General features: G+C 55.6%; 1 protein-coding gene across 2 annotated transcripts; it reads right to left on the reverse strand.

Annotated features, from left to right (window-relative positions):
- Positions 1-129: 129 nt before the first annotated feature.
- On the reverse strand, positions 130-27,614 carry JUP (junction plakoglobin). Of its 2 annotated transcripts, none has more exons than XM_060082389.1 (15): positions 27,473-27,614; positions 16,057-16,269; positions 12,451-12,707; positions 11,974-12,212; positions 10,666-10,867; positions 9,731-9,875; positions 9,502-9,605; positions 7,466-7,804; positions 5,455-5,610; positions 5,126-5,245; positions 2,496-2,646; positions 2,265-2,386; positions 1,676-1,715; positions 1,247-1,412; positions 130-918 (listed from the first exon to the last, which is right to left on the reverse strand). In XM_060082389.1, the coding sequence occupies exons 2-14, from the start codon at positions 16,262-16,264 to the stop codon at positions 1,261-1,263; spliced, it is 2,235 nt and encodes a 744-aa protein (XP_059938372.1). In that variant the 5' UTR covers positions 16,265-16,269; positions 27,473-27,614; the 3' UTR covers positions 130-918; positions 1,247-1,260. The 2 variants fall into 2 exon arrangements, with proteins under 2 accessions (XP_059938372.1, XP_059938371.1); XM_060082388.1 differs by having other exon boundaries at positions 16,057-16,272.

The raw sequence follows: 27,614 nt of genomic DNA on the forward strand, positions 1-27,614 counted from the left end.
GCCCACCCCCCACCTTGCCTTCTCCACACACGAGGCGGCCGTGGACGCTCGGGATCCAGCCGAGGAGGCATCAGGCTGCTAAGGGAGCCCCGTCCCCCAACCCCTCTCCCCCAAACAGTCTCCACCAGATCTGTGCCTTAGTTTTATTTTCTTTGCTTTGGTCTATACAAAAAAACCAATAACCAAAAACATAAAGCGATAATAATAAAATTTTCTACTGGGACCTTCCCCAGCCCCCCACACCCGTGTGCAGGAGGTGGTTGGGGGGAGTCTGAAACAGGAAGGGGAAGAGAAAGCCCCTCACCGCACACCAGAGGGGTCAGCCAAGAGCACTTCTCAGGGGGTCAGCTAGGGCAGTTGTGTGGGCGGGACAGGTGCAAGGGAGCTGCTAACCCTGGGAGGGGCCAAAGCCAACTGCGCATCCTGGGGAGGGAGCAGGCCATGTCCTGGAGCAGGGGAGGCACTCTCCGCATCTCCGCCCCATCCCCCTGGTCAGACGATCCCTGAACTTTTCAAGATAAGCTTTGGATTCTGGGCCTTTGGGCCTTGAACCTGGGGCCTGGAGACCCCCGGGGCTCAGTACAGTTGGTGGAGCTCAGTGACCAAATCGGAGCCAGCCGGAGAAGGAACCACAGCTCTATGGAGACGGGCAGCCCAGGAGGAGGGGGGCACAAAGTGGGGGCCTCAAGTCTAAAGCTTTAGTGCCAGGGCCTTGGGGGTGGGAGGGGGTGTCGGGCCCTGGACCCACAGCCCAGAACAGAAAAGCAAGAGCAGATCGCCATCCCGAGAAAGACCCTACAGAGGACCTCTGAAGGCGCGGGGTTCAGCAGGAAGTTGCAGCCCTCCTGCCCAGGCTCAGGCACTTGGCTATCTCGCCCCAACGCCTGGGAGGAGAGCCTCTCAGATGGGGAACCGCACCTGGAGGGAGGGGCAGACACAGAGGGGTCAGGCCGGCCCCGTGGCCCGAAGGAGCTCGTGCGTAACCCGGCCACCATGGTAGAAGGGGCGGGACACCTCCCCTCGAGCGAAGATGACAGGATGAAGCAGGCGAGGCACACCTTCCCTGGGGGAGCCCAGCACCAAGAGGCCCCACACTTGTTCCCCCCAGAAAGGAGCCAGAGTTTCAGGGGAAACCTGAGAGGGCCTCCATGAGAAGGAGGTTCTGAAGGGAAGGGGAAGCCTGAGCCCCAGCAGCCCACAGGGGGAAGGAAGAGCTGCAAAGCAGGGCGGGGAGGGTTCGCCATACTAGGGTCCAGGCAGCTAGGCCAGCATGTGGTCCGCAGTGGGGTAGGGGGGCCTGAGGCCGTCGCTGTAGTTGTCAATGGGATAGTCCCCATCCATGTCCATGTGCATCTCCAGGGGGTCCAGGGGCACGTCGCTCGAGTACATGGGGCGGTAGGTGGCATCCATGTCTGGGGAGGAGAAGGGAGCTCCATCCAGGGTCTCAGGTTACCCTGCGGGGGGGTCTGGACAGCCCTCAGCCACACCTTCTATCTCTGCCCGCCCCCAGGGGGTCTGCCCCCTTCCCCAGACTCTCACACCAGGGACCCGGACAGGAGTGCATGTGGACACGACAGTGGCTGTCACTGGTCCTTTGGCCCTGGGGTCACAAAGTTGCCCCCTTGCTCACACCCACACAAGCACCCCCTCTGCCCTGGGCTCTGCACACACTTACCATCTGCGTAGGGTTCATTAAGGGGGATCATGCTCTGGGCCTGAGGATGGAGACAAAGAGAAACACTGGGGGAGGGGAAGGGTGGAAAACGCAGGCTCCAGGCTGGGGGCAAAGACCCCTTGACGGAGCAGAAGATGAGATAGGGTTACACAGTGCTCTGAGGAACTCCTCTCCTCAGGCACCTCCCCAGGGTGGAGGGTCCCACCATTCATGCTTGGAGGCACCCGCAGAACTAGAGGGGGGAGGGGAGTGGAGGGGAGAGGACTAGAGAATGGGTGCCAGGAGCTGCCCCACCCAGGAGCAGGGCAGCCTCCAGCCTGTACAGCACCTTAGTGCAAGTTAGAGAAAGGCACCCCTGCCCCAACACTTCGTATTCGTTTGGACAAAATAAAATTGCCATTTTGTAGGTCAAAAACAGTAGATGGTTCAACCTACTACTTCCATCTGCTGGGGATGGTCATAAATGATCCAATTATAAAATAACAATCTATGAAGCTGACAGGATGGTAGAGGCCTCCCTAAAAGTGCAATCCTTGTGCAGTGCGCAACTTGCACAACCAGACACTGCAGCCCAACCCGGGATACTCACAGCCTCCCAGGCTGCAGGGTCGTGCTTGAAGAGGGAGTTGGTGAGCTCCACAGACACACGCTTTCGGTAATCTGGGTTCTTGTCCTCGGAGATGCGGAACAAGACAGCAGCAGCGTAGGTGGCTGAGCAGAGAAAAGGACAGGCCAAGTCAGGGGCCTGCCTCTACCCAGGCTGGGGGAACAAAGCCCAGCTTCCCCCCTCGCCCCCCTCGCCCCCAGCCCAGCCCCTCACCGGTGCCCTCATTGCGGGAGTGCAGTAGCTCCATGAGTGGGGCTGAGGCCCCCTCAGCATCAATGGCGTCGGCCGCCTCCTTGTCCTGGGCCAGCTCGCACAGCACCCCGGCGGCCACACGCTGGATGTTCTCCACTGAGGAGTACAGGAGCTGGGGAGAGGGGGCGTGGGGCGGGCGTGAGGCAGGCAGGCATGAGGCACCTCACCGCCCTGCCCATCTCTGCCTCCCTTTTTTGGATTTAACCCAAGCCCATAGTAGAAAGCGTGAAAAGTCTAAGAAAAGTATAAAGAAATGGAAAAGCACACTGGACACAATCCCCCACCCAGACACAGCTTCTTTCCATTGGATTTTTATCATAGTCATATACATATATTTGATTCCTGTTTTTTTATCAAACATTGTAGCATAAAGCATTTTCCCACATTATTCAATAACTTTTCTTTAAAAATCTATGAGTTCATGGGAATTCCCTGGCGGTCCAGTGGTTAGGACTCTGCACTTTCACTGCCAAGGGCGTGAGTTCAATCCCTGGTCAGAGAACAAATCACAAGCAGCACAGAGCGCCGAAAAAAAAAAAAAATCTATGCGTACATATTGATACTCAAGAGAGAAAGAGATAGAGACTTGGATGGACCTAGAGACTGTCAAACGGAGTGAAGTAAGTCAGAAAGAGAAAAACAAATTATCGTATATTAACTATTAATATTTGTGGAATCTAGAAAAATGGTACAGATGAATCAGTTTGCAAGGCAGAAACAGAGACACAGATATAGAGAATAAAAGTAAGGACACCAAGGGGGGAAAGCAGGGGGAGTGGGGGTGGTGGTGGTGGGATGAACTGGGAGATTGGGATTGACATGTGTACACTGATGTGTATAAAGTAGATAACTAATAAGAACCTGCTGTATAGGGGTTTCCCTGGCGGTGCCAGTAGTTAAGAATCCGCCTGCCAATGCAGGGGACACGGGTTCGAGCCCTGGGCCGGGAAGATCCTACATGCCGCGGAGCAACTAAGCCCATGGCCAAAACTACTGAGCCTGCACTCTAGAGCCCGCCAGCCACAACTCCTGAAGCCCGCGCACCTAGAGCCCGCACTCCGCAACAAGAGAAGCCACCTCAATGAGAAGCATGCGCACCACAACGAAAAGCAGCCCCCGCTCGCTGCAACTAGAGAAAGCCTGTGCGCGGCAACAAAGACCCAACTCAGTCAAAAATAATACATAAATTAATTAAAAAAAGAAAAGAACCTGCTGTATAAAAAATTAAATTAAATTAAAAAAAGAGAGAGAGAGAAAGAGAATGCTACAAAGCAAAACAACAACAAAAAGTAAAAAACCTCATCAATCGCAAGTGAAGGTAGCTACCGGCACCAATTCCTTACTCTGAACATTAATAATTAAAGGAAAAAAATTTCAAAAACTAAAGGTTCTTCTTCAACACCATTGTTTATGACCACATGATATAATGGACCATTCCTTTTTTAACCATTCTCTTATCATTGGACAGTCGGTTAATTTTTAATTGTTAGTAGTAACATTGCAATTGTCAGCTCTGTGCATACATCTCTGCCATGTTTTCAATTACATTATGCTATTTCACAAAGACAGAGTCCCAAACCTGTACTACTTGGCTGTCTATACATATTTCAAAACTGCTTTCTGGAAAGGTTTTACCACCTTATCTTCCCACCAGCAGGGTATAAGACTGCCCATTTTATCACATCTTCATCAGCACAAAGCACTTCCTTTTTTTTTTTTTTTGCGGTATGCGGGCCTCTCACTGCTGTGGCCTCTCCCTTTGCGGAGCACAGGCTCCGGACGCGCAGGCTCAGTAGCCATGACTCACGGGCCCAGACGCTCCGCGGCATGTGGGATCTTCCCGGACCGGGGCACGAACCCATGTCCCCTGCATTGGCAGGCGGACTCTCAACCACTGCGCCACCAGGGAAGCCCAAGCACTCCCATTTTTTTCTTTGCCAATTTGATAATGGAAAATGGGCTCTCACTGCAGGGTAAGCTTCATTTCTTTAAACTCATGGGGCTGAGCATTGCTTTTTTTTTTTTTTTTTTTTTAATATTTATTTATTTATTTGGCTGCGCCGGGTCTTAGTTGCGGTATGCAGGGTCTTTAGTTGTGGCATGTGAACTCTTAGTTGCGGCATGTGGGATTGAACCCGGGCCCCCTGCATTTGGAGTGCGGAGTCTTAGCCATTGGACCACCACGGAAGTCCCGAGCATTGTTTGTTTATGAGCCACCTGGGAATTGCATATGCCTCTTCTTATATAACTACTGGGGTCTAGCACTGGGGTCTAGTATTAACGAGCTCTTTTTATATGAAAGATATTTAACTCTTGTCTGTTGTGATGCTTGCAATTATCTTCCCAGTTTGCTGTTTACTTTTCAATGCTTTTAGGTTTTTTCGGACATTAAAACATAGCTTTTGTTTTCGTTTGCTGGCATTTGCTGAGTGGTCACTCCTGGTGCGGCCACTTTTCTCCAAACTCCTCCAAAGACCTCTTGATGCCTGGCTCAGACCCCCTCAAACCCATGGCTGTCAACCTTCCCCTTTCAGCAGTGGGGAGAAGCAGGGGTTGGGGGAACCTCTCCTGCCCACCTGACCCAGACTCACCTGCACAAACAGGGGGATGGTGTTGAGTCGGAAGATCTCCATGCGGTTCATGGGATCCCGGGCGAGGATGTGCAGGGCTCCGGTGCAGCCTTCCACGATCTCCTCCATCCTCACGCCATCCTGTACAAGAGGAGCCGTTGGGGCATAGCAACAGGTAGCCCTTGGGAGTGGTCACACACTCCCATGACACTGGCAAACCTCACTGGTCCTGGGAGTTGGCATCAATTGCAACTCGCCTCCCTATTTACACACTCGCATGCGCACACGTTCACACAGGGGACACTCTGACTCCCCGGGTAGAGGGTCACAGGCCCCTGAAGCTCACTTACCGTGCAGGGCTGCTGTGTGCCTGCAGCCATGTGGCGCTGGGCATCCTGGTGGGCCTTGACCAGCAGCTGGACGAGGCGGGGAATGACCGCCGCCTCCTGCAGTGGGGCATGGTTGGCTGGGCACAGGGCCAGATTCCTGATCAGGCCGATGGTCGCCTGGCAAGAAAAGGGACACTCATCAAGGGCCACTTCTTGGGCATCACTTCTCCAGCATCATCTCCTCCTTCCCCTCTCATCTCTTCTGTCCCCGAGGCCAGCCACAGACATGCTGGAAGATCTCCAGAGAATGAGATCACCCCCAGCCCATGCCCCTTATTCCATATGATCTGTGGGTCCTCATGTCTAACTCTTAGAGCCCCTGCTAAAATGATACCCCATTCCAGAATATTCCATCAGCCCCCAGGCCCTGACACTGCCCCCTGTCCCCTCTCTCTTACCTCCCACTCACAGACAACATAGTCTTGTTTTTCTGATAGTTCCCACGACCCTGATTATCAGGGAGAGGGAGTCCTCACTAGGGTTGACCCCGAAGCCTCCTGCTTTGGCGACACTCACACTGTACTCAATCCCCAGCAGGCGGCTCTGGGAAGAGGTCTCTGCCCCAGGGTCCTCCAACTCCCAGGAGCCATTCTGGCCTCCCGGGGCTCCTTGGGGAGCAATTTATCATCTTATTTGATCCTCAAAACAAGAAACCAGGAGGGCAGGGATGAAAATCATGGGGGAGATGAGGACAGGGTGGATGACCTGCCAAGGTCACTTGTCAACTTAGCTGCTGGGTCAGGGTGCAAACCCTCTGCCCACCTCGAGCTTGTGCTGCAGACCAAGACCAAGGAGGGGAGGGACCGTGTGCTGCCCTTTATTTATTTATTTATTTATTTATTTATTTATATTTTTGCAGTACGCGGGCCTCTCACTGCTGTGGCCTCTCCCGCTGTGGGCTCCGGACGCGCAGGCTCAGCGGCCATGGCTCACGGGCTCAGCCTCTCCGTGGCATGTGGGATCTTCCCAGACCGGGGCACGAACCCGCGTCCTCTGCATCGGCACGCGGACTCCCAACCACTGCGCCACCAGGGAAGCCCTGCCCTTTCTTTAAAATACAATATATATAATCACTTAGAGTCATTCTTATCTGGACTGTTATATTGTTGAAAATGTAGTCAATAGGAGCCCCTGCCAGCTGGCTCCTGTGCCCTTTGACAAGACCCCAGTCTATGGCAGCTTCCTCACTCTCTGGCACCAGGTGTCACACACACCGGTAGCTCTGCCCTGGCTCACCCTCACCTCCCCTGCCTGTGACAGGGAACTGATACACATCTCTCTTCTACCCAGGCAGCCTCCTGAGAAGAAGGCTCCACCCTGGTTCCCAGTAGCAGACACAAAGTGTCCCCGGAATCCTCTCTACCCTTCGTCTTTTTCGCAACCCTCCTGAGTTTGAGCAGGACACATAACACAGTGCTAACATCCTTGCATCCAGATGTGGCCAAATGACCAAGTTCCAGAGTATGGGCTGAAGTGATGTGTCCCACTTTCTGGTCGCTGCTAGCCCTCCCTACTTCTCCAGGGTTAAAAGGCACCTATGGGGATGGTGTAGTCCAACTGTTCGTGTAAGGACAACCCTCATGACCAGACCCTCTGGCATAAGGAATGTGCTCCATGGACCACCAATGTCACCTGGGGGCTTGTTAGAAATGCAGACTCTCAGGCCCACCCCAGGCCCACCGAATCAGAGCCCGCAGTTGAATGAGACCGCCCAGGGTGGTCCTGTGCATGTTAAACTTTGAAGCTCTATTCTAGGAGATGGCTGAGCTACGAGATAGAAGGAGTCTGGGTCTCAGGAGCAGGGCCACTGTGGAGGTCTAAACCGGAACACTGAGAGAGGAGTGAACTTTCGTCTTATCGGAGCCGCTGTGTTTTAGGCCTCTTTGTTACCGCAGCTTTGCCTTAACCCATACAACGCCTAATCCCGTCTTCAGAGCTCCTCCCCTCCTCCCCACCACGCAGTGGGCAGTACCTTGACCAGCGGCCACTGGTTGGGCTGGTTGAGCAGCTTGACGATGGCCGGGATGCCGTAGTTGAGGCGCACGGAGTTCTGAGCCATCTCGGCCTCAGGGTGGCGGCTGGTGAGGTGGCGCAGGGCACAGATGGCGGGCTCTGTGATGTCATCCTTATCACCCGCACACAGGATGGCGTGGATGAGCGCCTCCACGCCGCTGTTCTGCGTCACCAGCGACTTGTTCTTGCTGTTGTTGCAGGTCAGGTTGGACAGAGTGCCCGTGGCACAGGTGAGGACATTGACATCGTCCATGCTCAGCTGGTTCACCAGAATCTTCAGCACGCTCTCCAGGCCCTCCTGGGGTCGGGGAAGGCAGTGCAGAGTGAGGGAGATTCCCAAACGCAGGGTCTTCCCAAGGGTACCCGGGAGTACGGATGGCCTACGGAGGTCTCCAGCCCACTCAGCTCACACTCGATGGGCCCTGCCTGTGCGTGTTCATCCCCGTGATCCTGCCAACACCCGTGAGAAGGTGGTCGTGGGGCAGCTGAGGCCTTGCCCACAGACCCACAGCTAGTGAGCCGGATCTGAACTCAGGCCTGTCTCCAAGCTCCACGCTCTTTCCTCCACCCCTTCCTGTCCTCAGACCCAACAGAGCTCTACTCAGGCCGAGGGAGGCCCCTAGGCCAGAAGGAAATTGATGAGGAGGTCCATGCTTCCACGGCCCAGCTGACCCACTTTTACACGCTTCTCCCCTCTCTGGGCCTTAGCTGCTGCCCATTCAGTGGTCCCCAGGCCAAATCTGCTTTCAGGAAACATCCCTAACCCAGGAGCCTCATTCTCCCAAGGGGAGCCATGTGGGCCCTGTGATGGAACAGGAAGACCCCAGGATCTGGGGACAGACAGTCCTGAGTTCAAATCCCAGCTCTGCTGTCTGCTAGCTGTGACCAAGGGCCATTCCTTAACTCCCTGAGCCTCTGTTTCTTTTTTTTTCTATTTTTCTGTGAAAACTTCCTTTTTCTTTAAATTTTTTATTTTATATTGGAGTATAGCTGATTTACAGTGTTGCGTTAGTTTCAGGTGTACAGCAAAGTCACTTATACCTATACATGTATCTATTCTTTTTCAGATTCTTTTCCCATTTAGGTTATTACAGAGTGCTGAGTAGAGTTCCCTGTGCTATACAGCAGGCCCTGGTGATTATCTGTTTTAAATATAGCAGTGTGTACACGGTAATACCAAACTCCCAGTTTGTCCTTCCCCCCGGTAACCATAAGTTTGTTCTTTAAGTCTGTGAGTCTGTTTCTGTTTTATAAGTAAGTTCATCTGTATCATTTTTTTTTAGATTCCGCATATAAGCGACATCGTATGATATTTGTCTTTCTCTGAATGACTTACTTCACTTAGTATGATAATCTCCAGGTCCATTTGTGTTACTGCCAATGGCATTATTTCATTCTTTTTAAAAGCTGAGTAATATTCCACTGTGGATCTGTACCACCTGAGTCTCTGTTTCTTCATCTAATGATGGGCCCCACACTCTACTCCAAGTACTGAAAGGGGTAAAGGAGACAATGTCCCCAGTGTCTAGTGGAGCCCAGCACATGGCAGGTGCTCAACAAGCAGCCAATTGATGCAATTCTTAACAATGGCAGTCAGGTTGGAAGGAGGGACCAGAAGACTTGTCCTGAAACTGCATTTTTCCTTAAGCTCTTTTTAGGCACCGGGGGCCCCCAAGCCGTCTCCTGCACACTACTGCTCCCCGCCCAGGGTCTAGGTCAGAACTGTTTCTCTGACACCACCTGAACCCCAGCCAAGAAACATCAGCCTCCTTCATCTAGTCCCCTTTCTGAATCCCTAACAGGGATTAGAGCCTTGAGCCTAAAGGGATGAGGGGCTACAGGGCACTTCCATCCCTAGCCACAGTGGAACAAGATACAGAGGCCTCAGGCCTCCCCAGCTCCTAAGGTCAGACTCCCAGGCAGGAGGCTGGACACGGTAAGATGGAAGGACGAGGTGGCTGAAGAGGCAGACCCGGGCTCCACGACCTCCCTCACCTGCTTGGTGGCCACGTCCGAGAGGTTGCGCAGGGTCCAGAGGCAGTTCTGCACGAGGCGGGGGCTGTTGCTCGTCAGGTGTCTGCCCAGGGCCTGCATCCCACCTGGGGTGGGAGATGGGGGCACGTCAGCCACAGGGGAGCACTGCTGACCGAGCCTGGTCACTGGTCAGGGCCCTACCCGCGCCTGCCCGGCCACATGGGCCACCCTCACCGGCCACAGTACTCACCAGCCTCCACGATAGCGGGCTTATTGCTGGGACACACGGACAGCACCTTGAGCACACGGCTGGTGGTCCAGAGCAGCTTCTCGTAACTGTAGTTGCGCATGATGTGCACAAGAGCCTGGGGTCCTCCATTGGCCAGGATGATGAGCTGTGGAAGGAGAGGGGAAATGAGTGTGAGACAGATAGGGACTGTGACAGGGAACAAAGAAGGAAGGGGGGGTGACAGAGCTGTTATTACTGTGCTTCCTCTAAAACCTGAATAGCTTTTGTGACCATTAAATAAGCCAAAATGTTGAAAAACAAAGGTAATACACAATGCTGGAAAGGATGAGGTGAAGTACTGACATACATTGCCACTGATGGCATTGCAAATAATGCAGTCCTTTTGGAAAGTACCTGGAGCTCTGAGTAAAAGCTTAGAGATATTAAAAATCCTCAGCCCCACTGATGAAAGACTTCTCCCACTCTCTGGGAAAGGCTGTGTACTTGAATATGTTCATTACAGCATCGTTCGTTCATAAAGGTGGAAAATCGGGCGCAACCTAGATGCCCTCCCTCAGAATAAAGTCTGGGGCCTCCACTTAAATGAAATGCTATTTGCTGTTATAGAGGGTGGTTTTGAGGACAGTCTAGCAAAAAAAAAAAATAATTAATATCATGCAGAAAACAGACGCAAAGTTGTAAATTGCTATAACTACAACTGTGTACAAATACGCCCACAGGAAAGCACTGGAGAAGCACATGGTTGTATGAGGATAATGAATTTTTTCTTTCCCTTGTCCTCAAAATATCCAGTCATATGGTGAAACATGTACATCTGTATATACATATATATTTAACCTAAAGAGGGTAAGAAGGCAGTGTCCTGAAGCTGCCGCTGGACGGAGGGTGATGCCATGGGGGCTGCAGGTCTTGGTTGGGGGCGGGATGCGGCCCACCTTGCTCTCCTGGTTGCCGTAGGCCAGGAGCTGCAGGCAGTCGGTGGTGATGGCCAGGAACTTGGGGTTGTTCTTGTTGAGCAAGGGCACCATCTTCTGCAGCCCATCTGCCAGGCGCACCGCCATCTTGGCGCCCTCCTGGTAGAGCAGCAGGTTGTGCAGCGTGGTGATGGCGTAGAAAAGGACCGACTCCACGGGGGAGCTGGGGGAGGGGCAGGGGGCTCACGTGAGTCAGGTCCCAGGTAAACGTGGGCCACCTCCCAGTACTGACACCCCAAAGCTGTCCCTTGAGTCCAGCCCCACTTTTTTTTTTGGCCACACCATGTGGCATGCAGGATCTTGGTTCCCTGACCAGGGATCAAACCCATGCCCCCTGCAGTGGAAGCGCAGAGTCTTAACCACTGGACCGCCAGGGGAGTCCCCCAGCCCCATGGTTTTTTTTTTGTTTTTTGGGTTTTTTTTTTTTGCGGTATGCGGGCCTCTCACTGTTGTGGCCTCTCCCATTGCGGAGCACAGGCTCTGGACGTGCAGGCTCAGCGGCCATGGCTCACGGGCCCAGCCGCTCCACGGCATGTGGGATCCTCCCGGACAGGGGCACGAACCCATGTCCCCTGCATCGGCAGGTGGACTCTCAACCACTGCGCCACCAGGGAAGCCCCCACCAGCCCCATTTTTAGGCACAAAGCACACAGCACCTCTCCTCTCTCCACTGGGACCAGGACTCCTCCTGCTCTGTGCTCCCAGCTGGGTGCTAAACGCACGGTTGGTCCCCTCAACACCTGTCCCTACTGAGTAATTGCCATGTGGAAGGCCTCGTACTAGAGAGGCCCTGCAAGGGACTCAGAGGGGAATAAGGTCAGTATCTCCACCCTTAGGTAACTCGCAGCCTAATATGATGTAAGGAAAAAGGCCAATCAACACTGCAAGGCTGGGAAAGATAAAGGTGGCAAGGGACTTTGCACATGCTGTTCCCTCTGTCTGTAATACTCTTCCCTTCATCTACACCAGCCAAACTCCACTCATCCGTCAACGCCCTGCCATTAGATTGAACAGCTTCTTGGAGCTCCGCTGACCAATCTTGGACACACCTTTGCCCTCATCTATACTGTATCCTGATAACTAACCTGCGAGTTACATGCCTGTCTCCCCTGCTAGGCTGTGAGAAGCTGAGCACCAAGACTGGGTGTGGTTCTGCACCTGGCACATAGTAGGTGCTCAATAAATGTACGGAAGCCCAGGGACGTGGGCAGGGTGGGGAGTCCAAGGGAGGGGAAGCCCCAGGCTCCTGCAGTGAGTAGGGGTCGGTACCTGAGCATGCGGACCAGGGCAGGGATGCCCCCCGACTTGAAGATGGCAAGCAGCCCCTCACGGTGGTGGGAGAGGTTGTGAAGGATGCTGGTGGTACAGCGGGCTGTGTCCAGGTCGCTGGTGTTCTGCATGGCGCGCACGACGGCTGCTACCAGCTGGGGCGAGCCCATCAGTGCCCGCCGAGACGCCTCCTTCTTCGACAGCTGGTTCACGATCATGGCCGCCTTGGTCACCACCACCTGGGGGGAGGGGGGAGGATGGGAGGATCTGAGCAGATGGGCCAGGTTGGTTGCCACTGTGAGAACGAAGGGCCAGGAGACCCCTCCACAAAGCTCAGACAGAGCCGGGTCAGACTCTTCCCACCGATGGGGCTTTGGGTCAATGACCTCCCTCCACCCCAGGTAAGGCCCTCTCCTGCAGACACTTGACCTCTCCCCTCCCTGCCCTGCCTCCACCCCGGCCAGACCCCTCACAGACCGGGTCCTCATCGTTGAGCAGTTTGGTGAGCTCAGGAAGGGCCCGGGTGGCCAGCTCGGCGTCGTCCTGGTAGTTAATGAGATGCACGATGGCCGACTTCAGGAGCTGGGATGGCTCGGCCAGCCGCTGCAGGTTGGTGGTCTGTCCCTCCACCTGGGTGGCCAGCAGGGAGCTGTCCTCTCCTGTCACACCAAGACACATGGCCTCCCGCACCCGCTTGGCTCTAGCTGTCGTGGACATCTGGTAATCCATGTCACCTGGGGGCCAACAGGCAGGGACTGAGCTGCAGGATGCAGGCAGGGGGACAATGGGGAGCAGGCATCCCATCTGGGTCCTCTGGACTGCCTCCCAGACCACCACTCATAGTTCTACCTTTAACCAGTGACCTTGAGCAGGGCATCATCGCCTCAGTTACATCATCTGTAAAATGGGGCACCACCTGTTCTGTCCGTCGTAGGGAATGCTTACAAGAATTAAATGAGATAATAGTTGTGAATTGGGACTTCCCTGGTGGTCCAGTGGTAAAGAATCCTCCTTACAATGCAGGGAACGTGGGTTTGATCCCTGGTCAGGGAACTAAGATCTCACATGCCACGGGGCAACAAAGCCCACGTGCCACAACTACTGAGCTCACGCACCTCAACTAGAGCCCACGTGCCAAAAACCACAGAGCCCTCGCGCTCTGGAACCCACACGCCACTACAGAGCCCACACGTCCTGGAGCCTGCGCACCACAACTAGAAAATAGAAAATCCACACGCCACAACTAGAGAGAAGCCCGCGCACCACAATGGAGAGCCAACGTGCCGCAACTAAGACCCAGCGCAGCTAAAAATAAATAAAATAATAAATAAATCTTTTTTAAAAAGTTGTGAATTGCTCTTAAAAGAAAGGATGGCAGGGGGCTTCCCTGGTGGCGCAGTTGTTGAGAGTCTGCCTGTTGATGCAGGGGACTCGGGTTCGAGCCCTGGTCTGGGAAGATCCCACATGCCGCGGAGCAACTGGGCCCATGAGCCACAACTACTGAGCCTGCGCGTCTGGAGCTTGTGCTCTTCAACAAGAGAGGCCGCGACAGTGAGAGGCCCGTGCACCTCGATGAAGAGTGGACCCCACTCGCTGCAACTAGAGAAAGCCCTCGCACAGAAACGAAGACCCAAGACAGCCAAAAATAAATTAATTCATTCATTTTTTAAAAAAGAAGAAGAAAGGATACATGTGCCTGGCACATATTGCTAAAAAAAGTTCAGAGATTATTATTATTAAAAGGAATAGCTAACATTTTTTGAGTACAGGCACACCTTGGAGATACTGCGGTTTCATTTCCAGACCACTGCAATGAAGTGAATATTGCAATAAAGTGAGTCATGAATTTTTTGGTTTCCCAGTGCATATAAAAGTTATGTTTGGGCCTCCCTGGTGGCGCAAGTGGTTGAGAGTCCGCCTGCCGATGCAGGGGATACGGGTTCGTGCCCCGGTCTGGGAGGATCCCATATGCCGCGGAGCGGCTGGGCCCGTGAGCCATGGCCGCTGAGCCTGCGCGTCCGGAGCCTGTGCTCCGCAACGGGGGAGGCCACAACAGTGAGAAGCCCGCATATCGCAAAAAAAAAAAAAAAAAAAAAAAATTTATGTTTACACTGTATGTAGTATATTAAGTGTGCAATAGCATTAGGTCTAAAAAATGTACATATCTCAATTTTAAAATACTGCCAAAAAATGCTAACCGTCATCTGAGTCTTCAGCAAGTCACAGTAGTAATATCAAAGATCACTGATCATAGATCACTATGACAAACAGAATAATCATGAAAATGTTTGAAATATTGCAAGAATTACTAAAATGTGACAAAGAGACATGAAGTGAGCAAATGCTGTTGCAGAAATGGCACCGATAGACTTGCTCCATGCAGAGTTACCACAGACCTTCAATTTGTCAAAAACACAGGATCTGCGAAGTGTAATAGAGGGAAGTGCAATAAAACGAGGTGTGCCTGTACTTATTATGTGCTTAGCAGTGAATTAAGTGCTTTCCTTATACTTTTCTCATTTAATCTTACAACAATCCTAGAACGTAAGGACTATTATTATCTCCACTTTATAGATGGGAAAACTGAGACACAGAGAGGTTATAAGAACCCAAGCTGGGATCTGAACTCCGACAGCCTGACTCCAGAATCCAACCCCGACTCTATGCCCCTCCCTTAACCACCAGGTAGGGGTAGGATGACACAACCTCGGTCTCTTTTCAACCCTGAAATCTCACGGTTCTAATTATACTCTCATCCTCCCCAAAGGAGACAACTCTCCCATTATATGGGCAGGCAAATAGAGGCCCAGAGGGCCACCCAGTAGAATAGAGCAGATCAGAGGGAAAGTCCAGACTGTGGGTTTCAGCAAGCAAGAGGGGGGCTCTCAGCTCAGAGTCCAGGCTCCACCCCCTGGCGGGTCTGGGAGTCCCACACACAGGTGCCCCGGCTTCCCAGGCAGCCCTGCCCTGGCAAGTGTCCCAAAGCCCCGAAGAGAGGGAGGCAGAGGTTCCACCCTCCAATCAGTCGGGAAGGAGGGACCATCCACATGACTTTCCCACCCGGAGGCTGTACTTGAGCTACCAACACAATGCCTGGCCCTGCCAAGCTGAGAGCCCTCTGCCTGCTGTGTAGGAGGAGCTACCCAGGGTGCAGAGGCTGAGCTCTGCCGTGGCCCAGGCTGCCAAAGCCTACCCTGCACCCTCCGCAGCTCCCATAGCTCTCTGGGCTGCAACACTCAGGGCCCTGGAGGCATCTGTGAACTACAGACAGGACTGGATACTCCTCTCCCCCAGAGGCAGGGCACCCTGGGCTGGCGGAGATCCCCACCCCTGACTAAGCCCCAGAACTGGGCTCTGGCTCCCCGGCATATTTGAGGCTCCTGGAGCAAGAGAACTGTGTCTTCCCCACAGTCCCTGAATTCCCTGAAGGCAGCAATGATGCCTCCTCATCACACTAAGTTCATGGAAGGCAAAGACTGTGCCTCTTCTTTCAGACTGGTGGGCAGGGTCTATGCTTCCGCTCCGTACTACAGGTTCACGGAAGAGGAATCTGCCTCCCTCCCAGATGGGGGCGCTCTGAAGTTGCCGTGCCTCCTCCCTCAGACTGGTGAGTCTAAGAACAGGAGCTGTGGCGCTTCCCTGGTGGCGCAGTGGTTGAGAATCCACCTGCCAGTGCAGGGAACACGGGTTTGAGCCTTAGTCTGGGAAGATCCCACATGCGTTGGAGCAACTAAGCCCGTGCGTCACAACTACTGAGCCTGTGCTCTAGAGCCCACGTGACACAACTACTGAAGCCTGCACGCCTAGAGCCCACGCTCCGCAACAAGAGAAGCCACCGCAATGAGAAGCCCGTGCACCACAACTAGAGAAAGCCCGCGCGCAGCAACGAAGACCCAATGCAGCAAAAAATAAATAGATAAATAAATAAATTTATATATTAAAAAAAAAAAACCAGTACCTGTGCCTTCCTCCTCAGACAGGGAGCCCCCTAAAGTCTGCCTCCTCTGACCCTGACCTCCCTCCAAAGCCCAGCCTGGTTTTTGGCTGGAATATTCCCATGGAAGAGTCCCCAGGGATCCCGACCTTGGCTCTGGGGCACCGCCTGGGTGTAGGTGGTGGTCTTCTTGAGCATGTACTGGCGCTCACAGGCCTCGTCCTCCTCCATGACACCCTTGCTGCTGACCGAGGGCACGCAGGTATTGACCCCCGAGTGGATGCCCGAGTCGTAGGTGTACGTCTGTTGCCACTCGGTCACCTTGATGGGCTGTTCGATCAGGTTCATCACATCCATGGTGGCTGCTGGGGACACAAAGGAGGGGCAGGAAATTAGCTGGCCGCAGTGAGACATCTCATCACCAGGCCCAGACCCCACCTTCAGCCTCTCCCCAGGCCCTGCCCATCACCCCTAACCCTCACCACAGCTGCAAGCCCGTCAGCAGGCTGTGGAGGAGGGTGGGAGACAGGAGAGACCAAGCCCAGGGAGAGACTGCCAGGATGGGACACCTGTCTGTGAGTCCTGGGCTTGCATCTCTGACCTCCAGCCCAGGATGGGGTGAACCCAATGGTGGGAGGGGCATAAAGAGCCAGATGCCCCAACCCAGCCCTCAGCTCACTCACCTTGTTGTCCCGGCCCCAAACCCCCAGAGCAGGAGAAGGCATTCAGGACCTTCAACAGCTTCTAGGGTCTCGCAGACCCACCCCCATCCACTGGGGCCCCCTGGGAAGCACTGTAGAGGTGAGGCAGCTACACCCCAGGCACTGGGCAGGAAACCGGGTGGGGCAGGGAAGCAGCCAGACAGGTTTCTCTGGGAAGCCTCAGAGACTCCAAGATCTCACTTTCCTGCAGATGGGGCAGGATCACGCGTGACCCCAGAGGCTCAGGCCCTAAGAACCCCATCTCTCCAGCACTCCAGCTTCTAGAAGCCTTTCCCAGAATTCTGAATCCCACCAACCGGTTCAAATCTCAGCCACATACTACTCAGCATCTCACTGCTCTGCTGAGCCTCAGTCCTCATCTGTGAAATGGGGGAGCACCACCTCCCTCGTAGGCTGTTGTGAGGACCAGATTCGTAAAGGACCCAGCCTGGTGCCTGGCACACAGTAGGTGTTCAATGTTGGTGACCATGGCCAGATATCAGTACTGCTTCTCCCTCGGGGTGGGGCAGACCTTGGGGTGGTCACTGCTATTCAGAGACTTGGGGCCACTTGAGGCCCATGAATAGCTGGGCCTGACTCTGTACCAGGGAGGTGGTGACTCCCACTTGGTCTGTCCGGCTCCCGTCTTGGTGCTGACCTCCAGAGTCCAGCAGCTGGGAGGACGGGCAAGGGAGGCTGTGCCACAGTGAGGGCCTTCCTGGTGTCCTTCAAGAAGGCTTCCCTGGTGGCGCAGTGGTTAAAAATCCACCTGCCAACGCAGGGGCCATGGGTTCGAGCCCTGGTCCGGGAAGATCCCACAGGCCGTGGAGCAACGAAGGCCGTGCGCCACAACTACTGAGCCTGTGCTCTAGAGCCCGCGAGCCACAGCTACTGAGCCCGCGTGCCACAACTACTGAAGCCCGCGTGCCTAGAGCCCCTGCTCCACAACAAGAGATGCCACTGCAATGAGAAGCCCAGGCACCACAACAAAGAGTAGCCCCCGCTCACCAGAACTAGAGAAAGCCTGTGCACAGCAACGAAGACCCAACACAGCCAAAAATTTAAAAAACAAATAAAATAAATAAATTTTTTTTTAAAAAAAGGTCATCGTCCTCACAAGTGGGCTTTGAAGCACATGCTCTGCTCGCGCATTTACAGATGGGGAAACTGAGGCTCCGCCCAGTAAGGAGGCATAGCAGAGACATGACAGAGCCAGGCCCAGGCCCAGGTGTGAGTGACACCCGAGTCTGTGGCCTCAGATGGCAAGGAGACCCCAGGCTGGTCCACCCGTGAGGCTGGGAACACCCAGCACCTCAAACCCACTGTCCCATTGTGTTGGGAGACCAGTTAAGGATGAGGCTGGAGTGGCCGGTGAGCCTGGTCCCACCCCGGGAACAAAGATCACCAAGGATGATGTGTCTTCTGGGACGGCCCCAGTGCCACCCTCCGGGAGGATGACAAAGATCCCTCATGTCTCCCCGCCTTTTATGGCGACCCCAGCTCCTCCCCTGCCGTGAGCACACCTGGAACCGGCAGAGGTAGGAGCCAGACCAGCTCCCCGCAGACTCCTTCTCCTCCTCCCAAACCCCGAGTGACTCAGAGTTTCAGGCTGATACACAGAAGCAGGCTCGGTGCCTCCAGATGTGCCCAGCTGCTTTCCAGGCAGCGGCCAAGTGTGGCTATTTCAGAGGGCGCCCTTCCCCCCGGCCCCGCCCTAACCACACACTGCCCGGCACTCTTGCCTTCCCTGGACAGACAGACACAGAGAATACAGGAGAGTTTGGGAGGAGAAAGCCTGTCGCAGAAGCCCCAGGGAGAAAATTCAGGCAGGAGGCCTTGGACATCCAAGCACTGGAGAAGGAAGATGAAACTGTGTCAGTAAATACAGTTGCATTAACCCTGTAAAGGCCACTTTGCCGGGCAGAGGGCTGAGCCGACACCTGGATGCCGAGCCTCAGTCAGATTCGCTTAGGACAAACTAGACATCTCCAGCCCTATCAGTAAAAACACCCCATCCGAGCCAGAAAAAGCTGTTCCCCGGTAGAGATCACCGCCTACCCTGATGCTTCTGAGCCAAGTGAGAGGGATACGGGCCTTGGCCGGAACCTCAGGGACAATCCCCTCACCAGCCCCATATCCAAAGGGACCACCGAGGTCAAGGCTGGCGGTAGGAGGGGCGTTTCCTCAGCAGGCCCCTCACCACCCCCGCCAGCCCAGGCCTGGAGCCAAGAGAAGTTGAGGGCTGGACAGCTGCCCAGGGTAAGACAGAGCCCTCAGAGGTCAAAGGATCCATGGCGGAGGGGAGGCGGGGGAGGGGGGGCGGGGGGAGAGCCTTAACTAGCAAATGAATCTCATGCTTCCCGAGAAGCAACCCTGGCCGGCATTTTATTATTCCCAGTTTCTAGGTGAGGAAACAAGCTCCCGGCTGAAAAACAGTGGCGCTCTGCTCAAATCCAGATCTGCCTCACTGCCAACCAGCCTCCAGCCCACCAAGGAGAGAATGCCAGACACCCTGCTGCAGAAGAGAGTGAGGGGCAGGGGGCAGGAGGGGCACAGGTGGAGCCAAGCACCTGCTGCTCGGCAATCAGGAGTCCCAGGTTCTAGTCCCACCTCTGCTGCAAAACTTGCTGGGTGTCCTTGGGCAACAGCTTTCCCTCTCTGTGCTTCATCTTCAGAAAGCGTAGCCCAGGTGATCTCAGAGGAAAGTTGATATCTAAGATTCTAGGAATAAAGAGTCAGAATTCCCATGACAGACCAGAAAAGGCTGAGGGTGGGCAGGGTCAGAGGTAGAAAGCAGTCCAGAGAGGACATGCACCAGAACTCTTCCTGAAGAAAGGATGCTGGTGGGAAGCTACTCCCGCCACAGGCAAGATATAAGTCAGACCTCAGGCAGGGCTGTCAAGCAGCCCCGCCTTTCTCCCCACCTACTCCCCAGGAGAACCAGGGGAATTCTTTTTTAATAAATTTATTTATTTATTTGTTTTTGGCTGTGTTGGGTCTTTGTTGATGCACGCGGGCTTTCTCTAGTTGCGGCAAGCCGGGGCTACTCTTTGTCGCAGAGCACGGGCTCTAGGCGCGCAGGCTTCAGTAGTTGTGGCACATGGGCTTAGTTGCTCCGTGGCATGTGGGATCTTCCCGGACCAGGGCTCGAACCTGTGTCCCCTGCACTGGCAGGCGGATTCTTAACCACTGCGCCACCAGGGAAGCCCCAGGGGAATTCTTTCACAAGAAACAAAAGTGCTGTTTTGCAGTTTGCAGGGTGGAGGAGGCCGCACCCGGTTTAGTCTTGTCCCTCTCCGCCCTGGACCTGGAGTGAGACCTGCCACAATGCCCCTGGACAGAGCCAGGGTGGAAGGAGGAGAGACAGTCACGGGCCCTGCCAGTCACGGGCAGAGCCAGACACAGGGCGGGGCCCTGAGTTGAATGGGGGCACTTTGTTTAGCAAGCAGTCTCTATTGCAGGAGGAAGAAGCCAGCTCAGAGATCACTGGGTGGGGTGGGGGACCTCGCAAGGGACAGGAAGAGAGAAGACAGGGGCCCTGAAGAGGGTGTGCGAAGGATCCTTCCCCCACTGGTCCACACTGGCCCGGAGTCTGCAGGCAAGCAAGGGGGCTGCTTTGGGGCCCACCTTGCCTGTCGCTCCTGCTTCCTCCTCCACGTGGCCGACCCAGGGGTCTGGCAGCAGGCACCCTAAATCTAAGACTGTCCTGGCAGAGTGTGGCCCAGCTCTGACATTAAAAAGAACTCCCAGGGGGCTTCCCTGGTGGCACAGTGGTTGAGAGTCTGCCTGCCGATGCAGGGGACACGAGTTTGTGCCCCGGTCCGGGAGGATCCCACGTGCCGCGGAGCGGCTGGGCCCGTGAGCCATGGCCGCTGAGCCTGCGCGTCCGGAGCCTGTGCTCCGCGACGGGAGAGGCCACAGCAGTGAGAGGCCCGCGTACCGCAAAAAAAAAAAAAAAAAGAACTCCCAGGAATTCCCAGGCAGTCCACTGGTTAGGACTCCGTGCTTCCACTGCAGAGGGCATGGGTTCGATCCCTGGTCGGGGAACTAAGATCCTGCATGCCATGTGTCACGGCCAAAAATAATTAAAAATTAAAAATAAATAAAAAGAACCCCCACCAGAGCTACATCAGGCTTCTTCCCCCTGCCAGCACCTGCCGCAGTGACGGGCTGGGCTGGGCTGCAGGAAGCCAAGTGTCAGTAAGACACCAGGAGACCAGGACAGGAATGGGCTGCCTGAGAGGTGAGCTGGGAACCGGCTCAGAAACATTGCATTAGAGCAGTCAGGGCCCTCCAGAAGTTCCTTGGGCCAGTGGCCAGCACCCTGTGCAGACATGGATCACAGGCTCAGACAATGACAGACGAAGGGGGCCATGGGCAGGGTGGGAGGGCATGGGGGTCAGGGGAAGGCTCCATCCAGCCCCCCGCACTCACTGGCCGTGTGCCCTTGGGCAAATCACGCAACTTCCTGAAGCCTTATTCCTCCTCTGTAAAGTAGAGAGAATCAAGACACTCCTTTCTTCAGACAGCTGTGTGCTGTGTGGATGGTACACAGCCATGACTGTGCAAGGCCTCTGTTGGTAGGAAAGGCCCAGGCAAGCGTCCTTCTACTAGGGAAGCACAGAAATGGCAGAGGAGGAAGCCAGCAGAGATGGGCCTGGCAAGGTAGCCGGTAGCCAGCCTGCTTTGTGGGACCCAGTACTCAGGGCAAGACCCAGACTTCCTTTCCCTGACACCTCAGATGAAGGCTAGGAGGGGAGCTGCCTCCCGGCCCTAGGCCAGAGCCCCTGGGGTCGGGGGAGGTGTGGCCGGGGAGGACGCGTTATGCCAGGTCCTGGGAGGGGAGGCCAGGTGGAGACATGGCGCTGCCTCTCTCCCCGGTCACACGTGCTGCCTTCTGCAGCTGGGGGCCGGCAGGCCAGTCAGGGCTGGACATTCCCCACATAGCAGCCCCAGGGGAGAGGCTGGGCTCCGCAGTGTCACCAGCCACCACCCTTCCCCACTCTGCCTCTGGCTCCAGCAGAGATTTGGCGAGCGGTCCCAAGCACAGACGGAAACAGACTCTAGAAAAGTACAGAGACAGGGCCTCCCTGGTGGCGCAGTGGTTGAGAATCCGCCTGCCGATGCAGGGGATACGGGTTCGTGCCCCGGTCTGGGAGGATCCCATATGCCGCGGAGCGGCTGGGCCCGTGAGCCATGGCCGCTGAGCCTGCGCGTCCGGAGCCTGCGCGTCCGGAGCCTGTGCTCCGCAACGGGGGAGGCCACAACAGTGAGAGGCCCGCATACCGAAAAAAAAAAAAAAAGTACAGAGACAGACAGGACTGCATCCTTTGAGAGCCCTGTCTCCCCCATCAGGCTGGGGCTTCCCATCTAGGCCTCTCCCCTCAGACGGGTGGCTCCAGGAGAAAGGTCCGCCACCCGCAGACTAGATGTTCCTTGGCAGAGACTGTGGTCTCCCCTATCAGACTGGTCATTCCAAACGGGCAGGGACTGAAGCAGGTACCATGCGTGGCCAGGGTCCTGGGGACAGGAGAAGATACAGAAGCCCATCCTGAGCTTCCGGAGGAAACCCCTCACATCCAGGCTGGAGGACAGCCTGAGCTGTGGCCCAGCACTGGCTGCGGGTGGAGGTTCAGGTCAGGCCGACCCAGCTGCTGTTTATTTTCTTCCTTCTGGGCTCCTGCCCAAAGCAAACAAACCAGGGTGGGAAAATGAAGGGGACTTGGAGGAGAGGGAAATGCCTGGCCAGGTGGCTGGACCCTGGGAACCTCCGGGCTCCCCTGGAGAGGGCTCCAGCTGCAGCGCCATTCCCTGCTGGGGACCCTGGGTGGGCAAAAATCCCAAACCGGCAGATGACCCTAAACCGGGACTCCTGGGAATGGAAAAACACTTTACCAGCCTCAGGAAACAACAGCTAAGGATTCACTTGGGTCGGTGACGTATCTCAATACCCAAGTGCCTGCTGTCCCCACCTGACCACCCCCACCCAGGGGGGCTTGGGGAGTCCGACCCCAGCTCATGTCCACTCCTCAGGGTGTGATTCCCCAGGGTTTCATTCTGCAAGGATCGCTGCCTGGCCCTCTCCTGGAAAAGCAGGGAAGACCCAGCTCTTACTTCCCTGTTCAGCATTTGCTGGAGAAAACTAGGGTTCGGATAAAGATTTGGTTAAAATTTGTTATTGTATACAGAGCATAAGATCATCCAAGAGTGAGGCTGAGAAATAAGAGGACGCTAAGAAAAGAGAAGGGAAAGAAATGTTCACGGTTAGATGCCTCAACAGGATTACGGGTGACTTTTTTCTGCTCTTGGAAACTTTCCTAAACTTTCCAACTGTTTTGTAAAATGATCAGATATTACATTTTCAATCAAGTGGGAGGGGAGTCGCGTAGTGAGTGCAACCTCCACTCACCCCCAAATAAGCAGTGTATCGATTGCCCAGCCCCGTCCCAATTCTCCCCTGTCCCTGCCACTCACCAGAGACAAGAATCCTCTGTCTCCACAGTGAGGAAAGACAGTCGACCTGTTAACCCACACTCTGCAGGTCATAGAAAGCTGAGCTTCCGGCCCTGAGGGCCCCCAAAGCCTGAGGGGCCAGGAGCCTGAGCAAAGGGGGAGTGGTCAGTGAGTTTTCTCTTCAGCCTAGCCAAGGAAGCTGCTGGAAATCAGGACAGTCCACGCCCCCCAGACCTCCACCAGATTCAACCATGTCCCAGGAGGCAGGCTTCATGGTGTCGCTTGCAGAGACACAAACCCTGATGACTCGCCCCAGACACACTGCTCCTTCTCTTCATAGGGGTCACTGGGCCAGCGGCTCATGGCTACCTGCCTCTCACATGGCCAGGTCTCTCCTCCCAAAAGACACAAGACTAAGAGTTTCCCCAGGGACCCCAACAGACCTCAGACTCGCCCCAAAGGGTAGTGATTCCTACCTGCCCTCTCTCCTGGGGCAGGCTGGCTCTCCCCCAGCTCACACGGATGGGACCCTGCTTCATCCTGTTCAGAGAAGGGTCAACCCTGAGCCTCCACCAGGATCTCCCTCTTACTCATCAACTCAAGATCTCATCTCTAACAGGCAGGAAGTCTTTCCTCCTGTCTAGCCTCCATTCCTTCCATAAGAGTCCCAATCGCTCTTGTGTCCTCAGGGCTGTTGGAAAACTGCAAGCCTGTCACCCTCTTCACAGCAATCACCCGGGACTGAGTTCATTCTCTTTCTTTCTTTGTCACATCAAGTCCCCTCGGCCTTCTCTTCTCCAGGATCAATAACTCCCCATGCCTGACCTCAAGGGATCTGGAAGCCCCGTGTTGATAGGCTCAGTACCCAGCTGTACTGACACAGATAGAGGCCCCATTTCCCAGGCCCATTCCGGTGTCAGGTGCCCAGTAGGCAGACGTGCCAGAACCAGGCAGGTCTGAGGACAGTGACACCAGCCCCTCCCTCCAGGACCCAGGCCCTGCTGACCCCACCCCAATCACCGGAAAGGCCTCCTCAGCAGCAGAAAACCTACTCCCAGCCCCCAGGGCTCCCAGCTCCAGAGGACAGCCAGCTCCCCGCCCAAGAGCAGCCTGGTAGTGCTGACTGGTAGAGTCCAGCAGGACACTGGTCCGGTCCTAAATCTGACTCTTGTTTCTCTCCACTCCCCAGGGGACAGGCCCCCCTTTATCTTGGCCCAGCTCCAGCCCCCAGCAAAGCAGACAACTCCCACTTCCTATACAGGGAGAAGCCCAGAACAGTCCATGGCTGGGCCCAGCTCAAGCCAGGAGGAGGCAACAGCTCTGACCCCTTCCCTCCTCTCCCTGCCAAAACCCCCTCCACACATCCGCCACAGCCCCTGGCCTTGGGGAGACAGCCCCCTCCACCAGGAACCAAAAACCAAGCCATGGGAGGGGCAGGGGTTTCAGAGGGCAGGAGGCTGGGACGTGAGTCACCCCTACCTGGGAAACCTGCCCCCGCCTTCCCCAAACACACACACCACCCTGGGCCCTTTGGAATTCTCTTCTCCCCAAACTCCTAAGCAGAGACTCTCAAAAAAGGGATGGCAGAAAAATTCTTCCCAGAGCCATGGTGGGGTGATACAGCAAGATGGGACCTGGGCTTGGCGCCAAAGGACCCAAATGCCAGCCTTGACCCTGCTTGGGTCTCACTGTGCAACCTTGGGCAAGTTACTGAACTCCCCGAGTTTCCTTTCCATTTCCTCACCTGTAGAATGGGGTAATGATACTTGCCTAGAGGGATGGCCTTAAGGATTAAGTGAGAACAGTTCATGCAAGTGTTTGGCATCTGTAAGTAGTCTCTTACCTTTTAAGTGACCATTTATCAAGTACTTATTCGGTAGCTGGTACTATTATGTCCATTTTGCCCAGGAGGTCACTGAAGCTCAGAGAGGTGAAGTGAATTGACCAAGTCCGCGCAGGTAACGAGCGACAGAGCTGGGAATCAAACCTAGCTCAGTCCAAGCCTAAATCCCTATGCTCAGAACTGCCCCACTATAACATCTGTCCAAACAATAGCCCTTCTGTAGAGAAGTCAACTGCCCCATCCCCATTCTAAGGTGGCTCTTTTCCCCAAGCCCTCCCAGGCCGGGGAGAGACCCCCGTCACCTGTACCTGCCCAGTCAGTACCCCTTCCTTCCCGTGCAATGCACTCTCAAAGCCTCATCCCTGGCAGCCCAAACAGAGATTCTAGAGGAAATGGGGTTGTAACTGGGGTGGGGTGGGACCAGGTGGAGGCGTGGAGAGGGCTCATGTCACCCAAGCTGAAGCTTGATTTAGCAAGAAATGACCACTTGGATCCTACTTTTTTCCCCCTCTCCCTCCAGTCCAGTAAGTGGCCAGTTTGCACCTCCTAACAATACTTCCTCAGTATTATCTTTTCATCGAAGCCACGAACCAGATTAGCTAACCTAATCATTTAACCAGTGTAATTAACAATGCCTTCCCCTCCTCCACTTTGGCACAGAGAAAAGGGAAAACAGGTTATTTTGCCCAAACTCCTTGCCCTTGTGACACCCACTGGAGCAGAAGAGGCATGGGACTCCCCCTGACCCAGGCTCCCCCTGACCCAGGCTCCCCCTGACCCAGGGCACTCCATGGGGTGGGTCTGACCTCCGCCCTCACTCTCCCATCTACCACGGTAGAGTTGTAGGGCGGTAAGGGTCTTCCCAAGTGAGTCAGGGCAAGCAACCCTGATTCCCCCCCATCTTCCCTTCATCTCAGGAATGGAGAACCTGGCTGTTTACATTCCCCCTTTCTGTTCCCCAAGGAGGCCAGGGAAGGGGCTCTCAGGAAATTGTTGGGGGGAGTAGGGAGGGCAGCCGCTAACGCAGCTCTGCCTGAAACCTTCCGCACTGAAGCCTTCCTCCAGTCCCACCTTCCCCATCGAAGTCTCTCCGGAAAGGGGGTGGGTGGGAAAAGGACTTCAAAAGCCTCCAGAAGGAATGCACCTTCAAAACCCAGAAATCAAATGGAAATCCAGCCCCATTGCTCCGCGCTCTTCGGACTCAATCCCCAGCCAGCTAAATAACGTGGGGGATGGGATAGAGGGGAAAAAAAACCCAGAACAATCGCTCCCCCCACCCTCAGTCAGTTTGGCCTGGCCCTGCCCCACCCCCATTCCTGGGGAGGGGGGCAGAGCTCGGGAGAGAGCCTGTAGGGCAGGCCTCCTGCGAGGGGGTGTGGTGGTCCCCGGGGACAGGAAGACAAGGAAGAAGCTGCTTCCCCTTTGGCCCGGCCCCCCACCCCGGCCCCCCCTCAGGCCCCAAGGGGCCCAGCAAACAGGATGGAGGTGGGGGCTGGGAGGACGGGGTCACAGCGCAGGCACTGCCCAGGTTCAGCCTGGCCGGCTGGGGGAGGGGGCTTTGCTCCGAGAAGGACCCCTAAAGCCTGCGGGAAGCCCCGGGCAAGGAGGCAGGAAAACCTCCAGAGAAAGCTGCCGTGAATACTCCTTCCTGGAAAGTTTGTTCTGGGTGATTTTTCCGCCAAGAAGAGGATAGAAAGGAAGGATAGTCCTGTTCCCATATCAACACTCTGGAAGCCGCAGCTACTGGAAACTGGGCCGGTGAATTCTCCACCCGTGCACGACCCCTCCGCCCAGACCCCTATCTTGAGCCTCGGGTGCCAGACACCGGCTGAGCGCGGAGCCGGGCCCAGCACCAATCCCCCTGCCATCCCATCCCGCCTCCGCTGGCAGAGCCAGAGCCCGGCACCCACCCGAAAGGAGCGGAGAGAGGCGCCACAGGTACAGTCCCGACCAGGCTCGCAGAGCTGGAAGGCAGGGCCTCGGGACTCCGTGTGCTCACCTGCTCGGCAGGTGGGGCCCGCGTCTCTAGGAAAATGTGCGCTCAGCCCTCACAGTTGGGCAAGCCGGGCGTAGACAATAGGGCCCCACCCAGGCCTGGGGGAGTAGAGAGGGAGGGAAAGCGAGGATAACGCGTGGGGTGGGGTGACGGTGGCCCCAAAGAGACCAGCGGCAGCAAGTTTCGCAAACAGTAAATTTCTGATTACAGAGTGATCGCTGGGACGCAGGCCGAGCAGGTTAAAGTCTCCCCCGCAAGAGGCAGGGCCAAAGTCAGGGACGCGGCGCCCAGCGAGCTCCGCGGGTCCCGGGGGAGGCGCGACCCGGAGGCACCTGCCCTGATCCCTCCCCACCCTTCTCAGACACCGGCTCTCGGAGCCCCCAGTCGCGCTCCGCGCGAACCTCGCGCCCACTTAGTCACCGCGCCCAGGACCCCAGCGCGCCCCCTGCCGCCGGTGCAGGATGGCTCTCCCTGGCTCCCGCCCTCACCTGCCCGGGGACGGCGGGGATTGGCCTCTCGTCCGCTCGCCCCGCTTCCCTCGCCCCAGCGATACCTGCCCCGATCGTCCTCACCTGGGTTTGGAGCCTGGCCGGGCTGGGTAGGGGTCGGGCCGGGATAGGAGCCGGCGCGGGCTGCGAACTGAGATCAGCGCACTCGGGCGGTGGCTGCTCCGGACTCTGGCCAAGGCAGCAACTCAGTAACCGAACAAAAGGC

Source organism: Mesoplodon densirostris, chromosome 18, assembly GCF_025265405.1.
Source record: "Mesoplodon densirostris isolate mMesDen1 chromosome 18, mMesDen1 primary haplotype, whole genome shotgun sequence".
NCBI classification, from domain to species: domain Eukaryota; kingdom Metazoa; phylum Chordata; class Mammalia; order Artiodactyla; family Ziphiidae; genus Mesoplodon; species Mesoplodon densirostris.

Excerpts from the sequence above, each read along its gene's own strand:
- JUP (XM_060082389.1), bottom strand. The coding sequence starts at position 16,264 with ATGGATGTGATGAACCTGATCGAACAGCCCATCAAGGTGACCGAGTGG. Across the intron at positions 12,708-16,056 it reads GGCGGTGCCCCAGAGCCAAG|GTGACATGGATTACCAGATG; the intron begins GTCGGGATCCCT and ends GTTGGCCCCCAG. Across the intron at positions 5,611-7,465 it reads ACCAGTGGCCGCTGGTCAAG|GCGACCATCGGCCTGATCAG; the intron begins GTACTGCCCACT and ends TTTTCTTGCCAG.